The 16,425-nt window shown below is 40.5% G+C and overlaps 1 protein-coding gene across 20 annotated transcripts in view; it reads left to right on the forward strand.

Annotated features, from left to right (window-relative positions):
* Positions 1-16,425, forward strand: part of TENM2 (teneurin transmembrane protein 2) — a 704,879-nt gene that overhangs the window by 502,379 nt on the left and 186,075 nt on the right. For all 20 annotated transcript variants that reach the window (XM_081899086.1, XM_081899100.1, XM_081899097.1 and 17 more), the window contains one exon: positions 8,551-8,789. In XM_081899086.1, the coding sequence (XP_081755212.1) occupies positions 8,551-8,789 (239 nt within the window). The remainder of the gene's footprint in view (positions 1-8,550; positions 8,790-16,425) is intronic.

Here is a 16,425-nt window from a genome sequence, read left to right on the forward strand (position 1 = left end):
CCAGTCTTTTTACCTGAGGAGAATTCTGCCTCCACTGAAGCGACTGAAGCCTCTTGGGTTGCGGGGCAGCACACTCCTTTTCTGCCCAGCCTGCCTGTCCCCACCAGCTGCACCACAGCGCATGCTCCACTTGCTGCGCCTTCTTCGGCTGTGGCCTGTCAGGGGTCTGTGCGTGTTGGGTGGGTGGGTTCTGGCGCACAAGGAGGGGTCAGTGCCAGGGGTGTACAGGCGCTCCTGCCCGGAGAGTCTGTTTATTCAGGAGAGCCCGTTTATTCAGCATCACAGCCTTGCCCTGCACACATTTCTGTGCACAGCAAATAGGCAGGTGATCTGTGCTGATCACCATGGCAGCTCCAGTGGGCTTGATTCCTGCAGATCAACACCACCATTTAAAAGCAAACACCTACAGGGGGTGGATTTAAAGATCTGACAGTTCTGAACCCTTTTAATGCTTTTTTTTTTGCAAATGCCTTGCTCCCAGGCTGAACTTGATGGTTGCAAAGAAATGGGATTCCTGATCTGCATCCTCGCTTGAAGTCCAGTTCCCCCCACTCTAGTCTCTGAAAAGCAGCAACAAATCATCCTTTTTCGCAGTTATTTACTCACCTTTCCTCCAAATGCACCAACCTCCACCAACACTACTCCCGGAAGATCCCAAAGCCATTTTATTTTCTCCCCAGGGTGGCTAGAGCAGAATAGTGTAGTATTTAAATGCCCCCTCACACACAAAATAGTCTCTCCAGGAGTTTTGGGCCTCTCTAGCCAATGGGACAATCTCTAGTTTAACCCTTGGAACACCTCACCAGACAGAGAGAGAAACAAAGAGAAAGAGAACAAGGACAACTTATTTCCAGGTTTGCAGCAAGTAAAACAACACGAAACATACAACTGTGCTTTATCAGCACAAAAGCAGGCACTGAGGCTGCAATCCAAGTTGCAAGGCTGCTGGGGATGCGGCAGCCGTACGATCCCAGGCTGGGATTGAGGGGTGCATGCTTACGCCCTTCCCGCGCTGCCCTCCCCAGAGCCAAGCCTTGCAAGGCTGCTCAGAGAGGGCAGTGTGGGGATGTGGCAATCATGTGCCCTTCGATTGGGGTGCATGGCTGTTGCGTCTCCACACCATTCTGCCCAAGCAACCTTACACGGCTCAGATCCAGGGATGGTGGCGCGAGGAGCAATGCTGCTTGGGGCTGGTGTTGCCCCAGCTGCAAAGGGGGTTGGGTGCACACATACACCCACCCTGGGCGGCTTACAGGCACATTCCACCCCTGAAGAGTGCCTCCGGTTTGCTAGTAAAACTTAATTTTTGTGTTGTGAAATGATGCATGTCTAAAAAGTGTGTCACCAACATGAAAAGTTTGGAAAGCACTGATATATGTAGTTGATAGTTAGTTAGTTAGTTAGTTAGTTAGTTAGTTAGTTAGTTAGTTAGATGATAGATAGATAGATCAATAGATATCAATGTTTAATTGTTTCTTAATTTTTTTCTATGTTTTTAGCTCTTCCTATTTTTATATGTAAGCTGTCTTGAATCCATGTCAGAGAAAAGGTGAGGTATAAATAGATATAATAATAAAAAGACGAGCATGTGTTATGTTGTGTTACCAATTGGAAAAGCAAGTGTCTGTCTTCATTGATTTCTCAAACCCCACAATGTGGCAATGTACATGTGCCTTCCTTGAGGCAAAATCAAACTTTTTGATCTCTGACTAGGTGAAGGCCATTCCCCTATAGACCTATGAAATGACACAGGAGTGCAAGTGTCAGCATTTCCCTGTTACAAGGAAAATAGCATCTCAGCTGTAGAAAATGAACTAGTTCCCCGCAAGGTGCTACCACTTATTTACCGTAGACATGTGATGCTACAGCAGCAATTCTATTGTTCCTCTACCTGATTTAAGATATTTTCTCAGCACACATATGTCCCTTTAGGCTCAGCTTAATGCTTTGACAGAATGAGTTGCCTAAAAACTGGCACCTGCCTTTTAGTCTAACATTCTACTTTCCTGTCAGGCAACTTTCAAGCACTGTGTTTCTGCGTGTCCAAATGTGTCTGTGTTAAGAGTACCAAGATGGCAGTGACAAGCTATTCTGGAACTTAAGGCACCGCACTTGACAGCCTGACTTAACACTTGCATTTTTTTATGTTTATTTTTTAAAAAAGCTTTGCCTCTGTGGCCTAAGGAACTAGCATTTTTTTAAAAAAAACATTAACCGTTGGAAGACTGGTGTGCCACGTTTTAGATAAAGCTGTGCTAGAAACATGTTTGCTCCTGAAAGGCTTCAGAATGTGCTTGAGTAGGTATTAAGTGCCACAATGTATATGTGTTGATTCTAAATCATTGTTTCCCTACCTAATGGCATTTCCTTGGCTACCAAACCATGAACAGTTACTTGAATATTGATTATATGCTGTAGGCCAGCAAACATACTGAAACAGCAAGTTGTGCCTATCTGTGACCATGGGCATATGTTTGTGTGGACAAAGGAGATGCCTCTCCATATGTTTGTACTTACAGCTTATCTGTGCATATGCTTATCTATCTGGAGACATACACTTGAAATAGAATTCTAATCCTCTGTTTCATTCTTTAATTACTGAATTCAAGCTGCTTCACACATGACATTTTTCTTACATTTTCCTTGGAGGAAGAGCATACAGCATTATGAGTTAGGATCATATATTTTATAATGTAAATATATCTTGGGAATCTATTGCCAGTAGTGGATTCCCAGTACACAGACACACACACACGTGTAAGATAGGCATGTGTGTAATCTTTACCCATGAAGATGTGCACTTTTTGTTACCTACATCCATGTGGACTTGGGCAGCTAGTGTATCAGTTTCACTTGGCGCCTGTCTGTCTGTGACAATGCCCTAAATAGACATTTTTTATTTGGTCATAGGGACTTAGAATTTGTGTCCCATTTTCTAGGATCTTGTTCTAGGTTAACTTCCGCTCCTGTTGTGCGTCCGCCCTGTGGAACACCCTCCTATCAGATCTCAAAGAGATAAACAAGTACCTGACATTCAGAAGACATCTTAAGGCAGACCTGTTCAGGGAAGTTTTTAATGTATGACATATTAGTGTATTTTTGGTCTTTGTGGAAGCTGCCCAGAGTGGCTGGGGAAACCTAGCCAGATGGGCGGGGTACAAATAATAAATTATTATTATTATTTAATCTGAATATTGCATAGTCCAATAAAGATGTAGCATTAGTAGCATTTTTTAATTCAGATTTGATATTGATGTCTTCAAGTAGATCAGTGTTTTTACCCAGGCACTGTGCTTTTATTTTGGAAGTTTAGTTTGTTCCCTGCTGACTTGGCTCACTTGACACACTCATCCATGCTATGAGTTAGCAGGACCTGCACAAACTTCTAGTTACAGGTAGGTAGCCATAGTCTGCCATAGTCGAAACAAAATTAAAAAAAAAAATCCTCCCAGTAGCACCTTATTGGTATGAGCTTCTGGGAAGATGCTCATAAATACTTTGTTCCCCGTGGTTCTTTTTCCTCCCTTGCCACACTGAGCTAAACCCCAGCTTGTGATTTAAGCTCTTTCCTCACTAACCCCAAGCTGTGGTTAAGCTTTGTTCTTGGGGTTCACAAGGAGAGAGCATAACCGCAAGCCCAGTTTTTGGACAGTATGCTCAGCTCAACTCAGTATGGCATAGAAGAAAAAAAGGACTCAGGAGGAGCAAAATGCTTGCAATCTGCTCTCCAAAAGCCCACATGTTGCCACATTCCTGGTGAGCCATAGTTTGGCTTATTTTGTTGAGCAAACCAGGCCCTTATCATAGAATTGTAGAATTGGAAGGGACCCCAAGGGTCATCTAGTCCAACTCCCTGCCATGCAGGAATCACAACTATCCATGACAGATGGTCATCTTTCAAAGGCAAGAGAGACACCCAGGTTTGAAAGTTGTTTTGAAATCCCACTGTGTATAATGAACTGCTCACCTGAGGGAGTTTGATCATCTCCTTTATCAGAGGGTCTTGTGATTTCTTCTTTGGACGTCTTGGTAACCTTGCTCATCTGTCCACCCCCTACTGACTTTTCATCTTCTTATGGGAAGCTCTTAAAATACAGTGTAGGACAGGGGTAACCAATGTGGTGCTCTACAGGTGTTGTTGGACTATTACTCCCATCATCTCTGTTCCTTGGCCTCGTTGGCTGAGGATCATAGGAGTTATAGTCCAACAACATATGGAAGGCACCATGTTGGCTACCCCTAGTGCAGGAGTAAAATCACAATAAAAAAGTCGTCAGGATCTCTCCCACTGGGCCTTTGCTAATAGAGGCATTGTAGGAGAGGTGACAGTCCTGCTAAAGTTGGAAGTGATGTCTAATTTGCCTTCTTCCCACTCCCACCTGGGAATTGGTGGGGGGGGGGGAATGACAGACTGGGGAAGATAGAGAGGGAAGGCACACTTCAGATGGTGGGTTCATGAATGGCACACCATGGTTATCCCAGGAGTCAGCATTTTGTATCAGGCATCAGCTCAGTGCTATGAAGCTCCTGCTGGCGAGGGGAAGCAAAGCAATACCAGTATGGTAGAAATAGGAGTGTATTTAAAAGGTTTTATCTTTATTGAAATCAGAGTCTGTCAATACTATTCTAAAAGAATAGTAGCTTTGCTTCCATTCCTAACCCTCAATGTAATCCTAAGAAGGTTGTGCTCTTTAGCCTTTTGTTCTGATTATGACTATTCTCCTGTAAACTTATATTTATTTTCTAGCCCACTTGCAAATGGCTGTATGTTGCTGCTTATTTCTAGAGAGACTGTTACAAATGGAAGCGTGATTAATAAGCTGTTAACTATATTTTTGGTGAGATACTTAAGATATCACTGCAATCTCCCTTCCACAAAGAAGAAGCTGCTGTCCTAGAAAATTACAGCTTCAGGAGCACAAAGAGTTCTGCTAGCTCCCCGTGTGCACTCCTCACTTTCTAGACATGACTCATGCTTAGTATTCTTTTCCAGTGTGCTATTACACAGATTCTCTTCTTTCCTGTCTTTCATTATGACTTCTAATCTGACATCCTCCATAACCAACCTTTCTATCTATAGTGCTAAGTATCATATGCCACAGACACTGCTTTTTTTTAAGAAAAGGAATGGATTAATCTCAATGCTCAGGAAACAAAGAACAGATATCGTTGTTCCAAGGACTGGTAATGTTCATAAACAATGTGAAAATATTTGCCTTTTTTCTATTCTTTTCTTTTTCTCCTTGTACATTCAGATCCTTCCATGTTTTTAGGCTCTAGCTGGTTCCCACATGTGTGGACATTACTTGATTATAGTACAGCTGATGAGCTGTAGTTGAATGTGTGAACCACCTCCTAGTCTTAAGGAGCAAAGCACCATTTCTGCATGACTCCTGTTTCTTCTTAAGGGGTTTTATATGTGAATAGCCTTCTGTGGAAGGTATCCCTTGCATGAAAGTTATGTAGTATCATGCACGTATGTAGAGAGAGTGCACATTCATTTGTTAAACAGTAGAGCTTTTGGTATCTGTAAGTCAAATCTAATTTCCCTAGAAATTCCAGTACAATTGAACTATGTAATGTGATCAACCAAAATGACTCCCAGAACAGGTTAAAACATATTAAGAATACAGTCAGAAAATATGAACATGTGCTTTGCATCTGTTGTGGCTTCAACAGGTATGCCTGTTCCCATGAATGATGGGTAAATAGTGGAAATAACACAGAGACAGTTTTTATTTAACCTAGGAAATCCACACATACACGCAAGATATAATGGACAACACAGTATCTTCAAATTTTGTCCCTGAAGCAGGATATGTCACCATACCTAATAGCAGGGCTGTCAGTAAAATAGGGTTAGGCATCTACATTAAGAAGAAATTACGTATATAGCCTAATTGCATTTATGGATCCTACACATCATCTAATGGATCTTACAGCATTATGTTTTCTCACTTCCTCTGCCCTCCCAGTATAGCAATAAGTAAAGCAAACCTTAATCAAATAGTTACTAGTTGAAACTCCAGGGCTATTAATATCTATTTTAGGATAACTGCAACTTTTACTGGCATCTAATGCTGACAGCAACCCCTGGGTAATGCTTGAAAATCATGTGTGAAACAATTTTCTTTTAAGTGCCAGTTCTAATTAGTATATCAAGAGTGTTTCTTTCACATCAGTATCACCTAGAACAACAGCTGTGTTACTGTATTTAATTTAATTCCAATAATTAATAAATACACGTTCTTAAACCTGTATCAACCAAATCAGCAGTTCTGTTACTGTATTTAGTCTGCTATTAATTATGCTATTAATTATGCAAAAGTCAGCTAAGTTTAAGAGTGATGCAAGGTCAATTATGTGGACTACCATATTTTTCGCTCCATAAGGCGCACCTGACCATAAGGCTTTTTTGGGGGAGAATTCAATAAAAAAAATATGCGGCTCTTAGGGGCTTTTACGGGAGGTGGGAAGTGAGAGAGCCTCGCTCTGTCCCTTCCCCCACTTCCCGCAAAAGCCAGGGATAGCCGCACACAGCCTCCCCAGGGCAGCAGGATGAAGGCTCCCTGCTGCCCTGTGGAGGCTTCGCGGGCTACCCCAGAGCTGCTCAGGAGCTTGTTGGAGCTGGCGGGGGAAGCCCGGGTTTTCCCCACCCCCAGCCCCCAAAAGCAGGTCGGGGAAGCACTTTCCCCCTTCGCCAGCCCCAAAGAGCAGGTCGGGGCTGGCGGGGGAAGCCCAGGTCCCCCCCCCAGCCCCAGGGACCACACATTCACTCCATAAGATGCACAGACATTTCCCCTTAGATTTTAAGAGGAAAAAGTGTGTCTTATGGAGCGAAAAATATAGTATATACAGCTTTTTAAAATGAGGGTGGGGATATTTAAAAGAATGAAGTGACTGTGGCCTTCATTCATAGGAACTTAGGATACTGTCTTATTCCAGGGCAGCCTAATTGTCCACCCTGCTCAGTATTGTCTCCTGTGACTGGCAACAGGTCTCTGGGGCCTCAGGCAGAGGCTATTCACATAACTGCTATCCTCTGCTTTTAACTGGAATTAAACTTGGGACGTTGTCTATTACTGAACTCTGGCTCTTCCTAGAATCAGTCAGTGTGCCCAGGAAACTGTTGCCTTGACAAAGGCTTATTTAGAATCAATTCTACCGGTTTTGCATGCAAATTTATTTAGGTCTCTTAAGGTGAAATGACAATATGTCAGTCATGAAGCTCTCTTTATATCTCACAACTACTTCTATTATTGTTGGTGGTGGTGGTTTTTTTTTTCTTCTGTTATAATGTTAGGATTTTTTCCTGAATGGCACGATAATATTCTGTTTTCTGGTTGGCCTTCTATTTGGTGTTTTTGTTTTTGGAAAGGTTCCTATCACCAAGGTTCCTATCACCTAATTCTCTGTGAGTACTGCTATTTCCATAGCATAGACAATAAGGAATGCTAGAAAAGAATTTGAGAAGCACACTGCTAAGAACATAAAGACCAACAAATAAAAATTCTTTAAATACATTAGTAGCAGGAGACTGGCCCGGGAGGTGGTTGGATATTTGGATGACAAATTAGAATTAGGGGAGAACTGAGGTAGCCAGGTTTTCTGGTGGTACCAAATGTTTCAGAGTGGTTAAAACAAAAAGGGATTGCAGAGAGTTCCAAAAAGGATTTCTCCAAACTGGGTGAATTAGCAGCAAAATGCCAAATATAATTCAATGTAAGTAAGTGTAGAGTGATGCACATTGGGATCAAAAATATTAATTTCACATATATGTTGATGAGGTCTGGATTGGTGGTTACTGCCAGGAATGAAACATTTGAGTTATAGTGGATAACTCAATTAAGATGCCGACCCAAGATCCAGCAGCTGTGAAAAATTCAATGCTAGGAATCATTAGGTAAGGAATTGAAAATAAAACTGCCAATATCATAATGCCATAATACAAATCTATGGTGCAGCCACACCTGGAATCCTGGGTTGGATCCAGCTAAGTTCTGCACAGATTAATGAACCTGGACTAGCCATATTTGTTAATTTAAATGGGCCTGAGCAGAACTCTGTTCATTACAACCAATGGTGTACGCTACTTTTCGCCTTGCCTCAAAAATGACATTGTACAGCTAGAAATGGTTCAGAAAAGAGCAACTGGGCTGTTCTAGTGAATGGAGACTCTCCCCTATGAGAAAAAGTTACAGCATTTGGTGCTTTATATTTAGAGAAAATGTGAATAAGAGAAGACATGATTGAAGGATATAGAATTGTTCATGGTATGGAGAAAGTGGATAGAGACTAGTTTTTCCCCCTGTCTTATAACACTAGAACTCATTTACATCCAGTGAAGCTGAATGTTGGAAGGTTCAGAACAGACGACAGAAAGTACTTCTTCACTCAGCACATAGTTAAACTATGGATTTTGCTCCACAAGGAGTAGTTATGACCACCCACTTGAACGGCTGTGCCACTATTTTACTTCATATTCCAAAACAGCTGAGTTATTCGTCTGTCCTGTATTTGTTAACTGTGCTTCATTTGTTTGCATTTCAGGCATTTCTTGTTCAAGACATCTTCTGGAACAACTCCTCTATTCAGCAGTTCTTCCCCTGGATACCCTTTGACCTCAGGAACAGTTTACACACCACCTCCCAGACTGCTACCAAGAAATACTTTTTCCAGAAATGCGTTCAAGCTGAAAAAGCCCTCTAAGTACTGTAGCTGGAAATGTGCTGCTTTATCAGCGATTGCTGCTGCGATCTTGCTCGCCATCCTGCTGGCCTATTTCATAGGTAAGTCCATATTTCAAAAAAATCTCACATGAAGTGTGCAACTGCTTCACTCCACCCTGCCGTGCCCCTCATCCAAAATCCCTTTCTTCAATTATTTGGGGGTAGGGTGAGAGAAATACATTGCTTAAAGACACTGGAGGTTTTAGAATCTAATCTAATTTTAATTAGATAGGAGGGCTGTTGTTTTCTAAATTTGTTAGCATATATACCAAGCTTTTTTAATAGTTTGGGCTACGAAATACTTCACTGTAAAACCCTGAAGCATGCCCAGTTTGTATTGTTACAACCTAATTCTCTCAGTTTTATACATCCTGAGTTGAATGGGGCAGGCAGAATAGCTGGCAGAATAGCTAGTGAATTGGAATACTGTATAGCCACTATTTCTTTTTTACAGGTTTTGTTCTCTGCACAATAATTGGTACTTTGAAAGTCAACATACATAAAGCCCCTCTTTAACTTTTGTTCTTATTCCATCGTGTCATGCTCTATGGCACTGATTTAGCTGCTCCATACTCTTGCATTGTTAGATTGCGTATTGTCTTTGTTTCTGAATCAGCTTGTTCCGTGTACTATTGGCTGGTCCTGGTATTGATCTTTTACGTGTCCTCAGATGTTAAGTCTACTGTATCAAGACAATCTGGCAGTGAATGGGCTTTTCCACCTCCACCATAATTCTAATGACAGCCATAAGTTTGCTAAAAATCAAATAACCTACATAATTTACAAACTTCATTCTTTGATTACATAAAAGCCACTGTCTCAGTTATTAAACATGCAACCATTAATTAGAGTGCATGCTGCAAGCTGCACATATCTATACATTTTGCTTTTGACAGAGGTCTTTTTGCTGGGAGTTTGAAGATTATGTATAGAAATACAAGCAAAAAAGCTTTAATTTTGCCCAAGATACATGTGTGGCAAATAAAAGGGAGAAAAATATGAATGAATAATGGCATTTGTTAGTGGAGAGTGAATTTCCTTTAAAAGGAACCAAACTAGTATTTGTGCAGTCTGCATCCCTCTTCTACATTAGACTCTAATCCTAAATACACTTAAAAGGTAAAGGTAAAGGTACCCCTGCCCGTACGGGCCAGTCTTGACAGACTCTGGGGTTGTGCGCCCATCTCACTTAAGAGGCCAGGGGCCAGCGCTGTCCGGAGACACTTCCGGGTCACGTGGCCAGCGTGACATCGCTGCTCTGGCGAGCCAGAGCCGCACACGGAAACGCCGTTTACCTTCCCGCTGGTAAGCGGTCCCTATTTATCTACTTGCACCTGGAGGTGCTTTGGAACTGCTAGGTTGGCAGGCGCTGGGACCGAGCAGCGGGAGCGCACCCCGCCGCAGGGATTCGAACCGCCGACCTTTCGATCGGCAAGTCCTAGGCGCTGAGGCTTTAACCCACAGCGCCACCTGCGTCCCTAAATACACTTACTAGGTAATAAAATCCCATATAGTAGAACTTACTTCTGAGTAAGTATGCCTAGGATTGCATTGCTCATCTTCTGTACCTGGCACAAAAGCTAATTCATTGTTTAACATTCATGAACATTTATTAACATTTTCATTGGAGAGCGAGGATTAAAACAGTCAAAATAAGGTGTCAGCCTGGTAAGTGTCAAGATGGAAAACTTTTTGGAACCCATAGAAACAGCACTGGACTTTCTGAAGAGTGGTATAGAAGTATACAGTCATACCTCGGGTTACAAACGCTGCGGGTTGCGCGTTTTCAGGTTGCGAACCGCGCCGAACCCGGAAGTACCAGAATGGGTTATTTCTGGGTTTCAGCGCTCGCACATGCGCAAAAACGTAAAATGACGTCATGCACAGACAAGACGCTTCAGGCTGCGAAGACTGCGGGTTGCGAATGTGCCTCCCGCACAGATCACATTCGCAATCCGAGGTATGACTGTAATAGAAAAATATTTTGAATCCTACTGAGTGTTATTGTGGCTAACATTATTTGTGTTGTTCTGTTTTGAAAATTCTACTTCCAGATGTGTATTTAAGATGTATGCTGTTTGTTACTTTGCAAAAGGTATTCCATTAAAACTGTGGCCACACTCCCTCTGGAAGCTACTTAAAATGCTTCTGTGGCAGTGCTGGGTGTTTGGAAGCCCTGCCTTATACCATGTGCTGTAGCAGTTAAGTAGTTTGTATGGCAGTGCTGAACACCCACGCTGCAACTATACTGGCAGAGAAACTGTACACAGGATTGGAAGAACACACAGGTTAAGTGCTAAAAGTGCTTGCAAATGTTATCCCCAGCTGTGAAGAAGTGCCACCATAGGGAAGCATTTATCAGCCTCCATATGGTGGAGTAACATTTCAATTGGCTGCCAGTAAGACGAGTACAGGAATTAAATTGCCGTTAAGCATTTCTTAAATTCTGTTTTTTATAGATACAGATAAATTCATTTATATACAATGTACAGTTTAACTTTTCAAATAAGTTGTCCACAACATGCTTCTAAGCCGTGACCTTAGCAAGATTTGATATTTAATTTACAGGCGTCATTATTATATTAGATGGAAATAGAATATTGTAGGTGAATATTTCAGGGCATCATACTACACTAGCTAGAGGTTAAACAACAACAAAAAAAGCCACCCTTAATTATTTCATTAAAAACCCATGTTTCTATTCTCATATTGGTAACATGTAAAGTCAGTTACTACAAAAGTACAAATATAATGTGCATGGTAAAGTATGTGGAGTGTATTATGTTCCATATGATATTTATTACACATATGCATGTTTATGCACCCCCAAAGAGGTTCAACAGAAATGTTTTGGTTTTTTTCTTGGAGGCATTTAGGCTGGAAAATTTAGCTCTGTGCCCATCTTTCACTTTTACCTGAAACAGTAATGCTGGACAACAAAAGCAACAGCATAAAATTAAAAGCAAGACGAAAAAGTTTTATCTCAGGGAAAAAGAAGATGGAAACGTATTAAAGTTTTGAAGATAGAACTATTTTTAAAGAGCTGGTTTTTATAGAGCAGTTTCAACAGCTTTCATGTATTATTTTTTGTCGTCTGTGCTCCCTCCTACTTTTGCACAAATGCAATTGACTAAGATGTGGCAGTTTTACATAATTAAAAAGAAAGCAGGTGCATCAGTTCAGCAGTAAGTTTTCTTTAAGGGGTTTCTCTGTGTGATCCTTCTAACATCATGTGACATATATATTGTACATTATGTTGTTGTGTTGTGTTTCTTTAAGCATCAGCACATTGTGTCAAAAACTTGTCACCACTTTGTCAGATATTTCTGAAAGCCCCAAACCAAAATATAAAATCCATTGTGAAGGCTATGAGATTGGGATTTAGTCCTTTTAAAACAGGTGTGCCTCTAAAACAGTGGATCAAGTGATAAACCCAGAAAAAAATACAGTCAGCATTGCTCTGAGTAGTTAATATGAAGCATATACCACAAACCCTATTGTTGGCCTAACATTGCTCTTTGTAGCTGGATCAGAGATGAAAGCGTTTGTCAGTTAAATTCATTTTTGTTCTCTCCTTCCATGCCAAACTTTGAGAATTAGAAAGTCACCTTGTCATTTTTTTTCGCTGCAGTAATTCTTTCCAAATGTAAAATGCCATATTTTAAGTGTTCCTCTAAACTACTCTGACTTCTGTCAATCTGACTCTGAGCTTGGAAAAGCATCAGGCCATCAACATGTCAGTATGTTAAAAGCGTGGTAATTTTGGGTACTTAGGGTTTCCTTGGGAAACAATAGAAGTATTATTTTCTAGGAAAGCTAAAAGCCTGCAATGTATTTAAAGTTGTTCTACTTGAAAATTGATATGTTGAGACTCATACTGATGAATTTTAGAGTGCTGGGACTATTTTGCTGCCTTCCATCATGTGAAATAGACCTGGACTTGGGGAAATAAAGGGGAAATGACAGAAAAAGATGGTGAAGAAGAGACACTTATATAACAGCCCTAGTGTATGCACAGAATAGGGAGAATACAATCCATTTAGTTCTCAGCTTTTGACTGAAAATGTAGATAATATTACTATTTCAGACCTTAAATCATCAGTTCTCTCTTGTAAATTGATTAAATAAAAGATTGACCCATGATGGTCTACATTTTGGCACAAGAAGGCAAGTATAACAAGAAAACTTCCAATTCCTACAATCTGTTACGTTAACATAGTAGCTCATAAGATCAACCATAAGATTTTCAGAACTGGTGTCATAACTGTACCTTGGGATTTGACCACACACTCCATCCCCAGTTGGCACAGAAACTGCTGTCTTTGGCTACTTTCCTACAATCCAGCTTTGCAACATAGTCAACCATATTCAGTATTCTAACAGGAACGTAATTAGCACAATCTTAACACCTATTAAGTTTTCATAGTAATATATTTCCATGCCTAGTAGGGCTCAGCTGTTTCATAGTTGGCCAGTTAAATCACATCACCAAAAGTGATGGAAGATGTATCAGGATGTTGCCTAACACTTTGGGCTTCAGCTAGGGATGGGGACCGTGACTAAGGTAGATGCAACAACAGTACCATCAAACAAATATATAGTAATAAATGTGACACAAACCATGGTTGAGCGAAAAAATAAGTCCCAGGTCTGAAAAGTTTGAGGACTACTATCCTAGTAAACATTACATGCAGACTGGGCTGACATCAGTATGAGGCACAATTGCTTGCTGCCTCTCCTACTGATCAAGCCTACATGATATTTGGGTGTATTAAAAGGGTTTTCATGCTTTTACTTACATATATCCTATATTTAGTTATCTGCTCCTCTGTAAAGACACTTATATAGCTTCCTGTTATTTAAAAGTGTTTGCATGCATTTCTGTTAACTCTTTCCATCCCCTGAGTATTTTTCCCCCTGAAGCAGGGGTGTTAGGAAGTACCGTAATCAGCCATTTCTCTAGCCAGCACTGCTCTCCTATGCATTATAGTCCTTACTTCTATCCATAATATTTTCACTGCCCAATAGTTACACAGTTGCTGCAGGATTGAGGCTAACATTAATGTGACATCAGCAGTAAGACCGAAATTCTAGCATGTCTTTAAAAAAATATGTCTACACATGTCAAGGATGTCATGGTACTGGTACACGATTTGTAGCATTGAGGGGGAAACTGCAGGTTTCATTATACATGCAAGAAACCCCAAAGCAAATGACATAGTTTTAGAGTAACAACTTTGATATATGTGTATTTATTTTTAAAAAAACCCTGTATCATTAATTAGATATATTAAGTTATTAATTGGATATATACTAGTTGGATATGTTGATATATGAATGCTTTCAGATTTATAATTCATTACAATCCAGAGATGACTTAGAACATGTTTAACTAGAAATGTTTGAGAGGTTATACAAACACTAAAACAGTAAAGAATATCTCAGTCTGTGAAAATTGGATAACTACATCTATATGGTTGGAAAGAACTTACTTTTGGCTGGCTGCCACCTTTGGCACTGGCACTACAATGACTGCAGTTGGATTTAGTTGAAGGTCAAGGTGAATGAGCCAATTAAAGAGTAAATTAAGATTTTTTTGGCTCTGTCTTTCAGTTAGGATACAAAGAGAAAGTGCTAGCAAGACTGAAATGATTACCTTATTCATCACATTGTTTTTTTACCTATCCCCCCCCCTCTCTCTCTCTCTCTCACACACACACCCAATCACTAAGGTTTTTAGTTTTCTAGTTTCATATGTTTGCCACCTAACATTTTATGCTATTTTATCTTTTACATTTCTGCTCCCTGAAGTCAATAATTTTATATCAGAAACTTGAAGTGCTCGAATATATTTTTTAAAATTGGCTTGCAATATCCTTAATATGCTATTTCTCTCCATTTTCACCACTACTAAGATACAGAAGTGTTCACACATCATGGTAAGCCATGGTTAATGGTTTGCTATGGATGAGCAGATTGCTCCTGCTTTGCTTCTCTCCTAGAGTGAGGGGGGGGGGCACAGACCAAATCACAATATTTCGCTTACCTGTGTGAGAATTGAACCAGGAATTGTGCTTTGTTTATCTCTAAACAAGCTGTGATCTGGAGCCAAGTTTTGTCATTTGCTTCCACTCGCAGTCTCCTTCACTCAAACAAACTACAATTTCCAGTTCATAATAATCCATGCTCTGCCGACATCCTGGATTGACTCCTGAAATGTGCTTTACATGATGTTGCCCTTGAATATGATATGGAAATTGCAGCTAGTGCAGAATGTGGTCGCCAGGGTGTTGGTGGGAACAGTGGGCTGGTCACATACAACTCTATTCTGAAACAGCTGCACTGGTTGCCAGGTCCACTTCAAGGTTCTTATGTTGACATCTAAAGCCGTTAATGACCATGGGTACAAATACATGAGAAACCGCTTTATCCTGTATTAGCTCACCCATGCATTAAGATCAGTAATGGAGGCTGTTCTGGTGGTCCCTCAGTTAAATGAGCCATGTTGTATGGGAACTTTTTCGATAGTAGCTCCACTTCTGTGGAATGAACTCACTGAGTAGTGTTTTGCCCCTGCTTTATATCCATATAAAAACTCACATTTTGTCAGGCTTTTAGGGGCTGCTTAAGTTCTTTTTATAAGTTTTGGTCTAATTGTGACATTTATGTATTGATTGGAATTGTTTTAATGTTTTGGTTTATTGAGTATTATGCTTTGTATTACTTTGTTCTGATGCAAGCTGTCCTATGACTGTTTTGGTGAAGAACAGTATAGAAATATATTTTAAAAACAAATAAATCAGTCACATGTCTGAGGGAGAACATGTGTTTGGTTTCAACAAAGGCTTTTAAAAGACTTGTGACTTTTGTTGCTATGATTTGTAATCTGGAAATCAGCAGCTGGTTTGTTTGAGTGGTTGCAGTGTTGTGTGACTTCTTCTTTGGCTATACTGTACAGAAATTGCAACTAAGATTTCCTCCTATAGGCATACCTGGTGTTTTCTGTACTGGAAAACAGTAATTGCATAATTAGGACTGCAATCCTATGCATTCTCACTTGGAGATAAGCTCCACTGAAGTCAGAGGGACGCTTCCCTCCAAAAGAATAAGCCTAGAATTGGGCTGTGCAAGTGAAAAACATTAACATATGGGCATGAATGTTGCAAATCATTATGATGTGACCAAAGGGGCTTGGAATATTAAAGAAGTATTTTTAAAGCCCTTTGTGAAAGCACCTGCAAGTTTTAAGGAATGCCCTGAGCAACTAGTCCCCAGAGCCTATCCAGAATTTCATCCCAATGTCTTTGTACCACACATATTAATTTTAGCGTACAGGAAGCCTTTACTTCTAGCTATCGTCATTTTGCTGTTATGCCTTCTTCGGATCCATTAGAGTGAATTCCTCCCCGGTGGCCTCTTCTGCATTACTTTGGGACACGGCTGTAAATTTGTTGCAAACTTTATTCACAGGGGGTTATTGTCTTAGTAAGTACTTCATAATACCTCTCATTCTGATTACACTTCTGATGCAATTGTGGCTTTTTTCTTGCTTAGATTACACTAGATGTCTTTTTACAGCCAAAGTTAATGAAAACTTTCACTACAGTCAGGAGAAGCCTCTGTTTTCCTTCTGTACTGTTTTGGTTTTTTTTGCAAGTTGATTTAATAAAACAGTGGAAAATATATGTAGGTTGGG

Source organism: Podarcis melisellensis, assembly GCF_964234715.1.
Source record: "Podarcis melisellensis genome assembly, chromosome: 2".
Lineage (NCBI taxonomy): Eukaryota > Metazoa > Chordata > Lepidosauria > Squamata > Lacertidae > Podarcis > Podarcis melisellensis.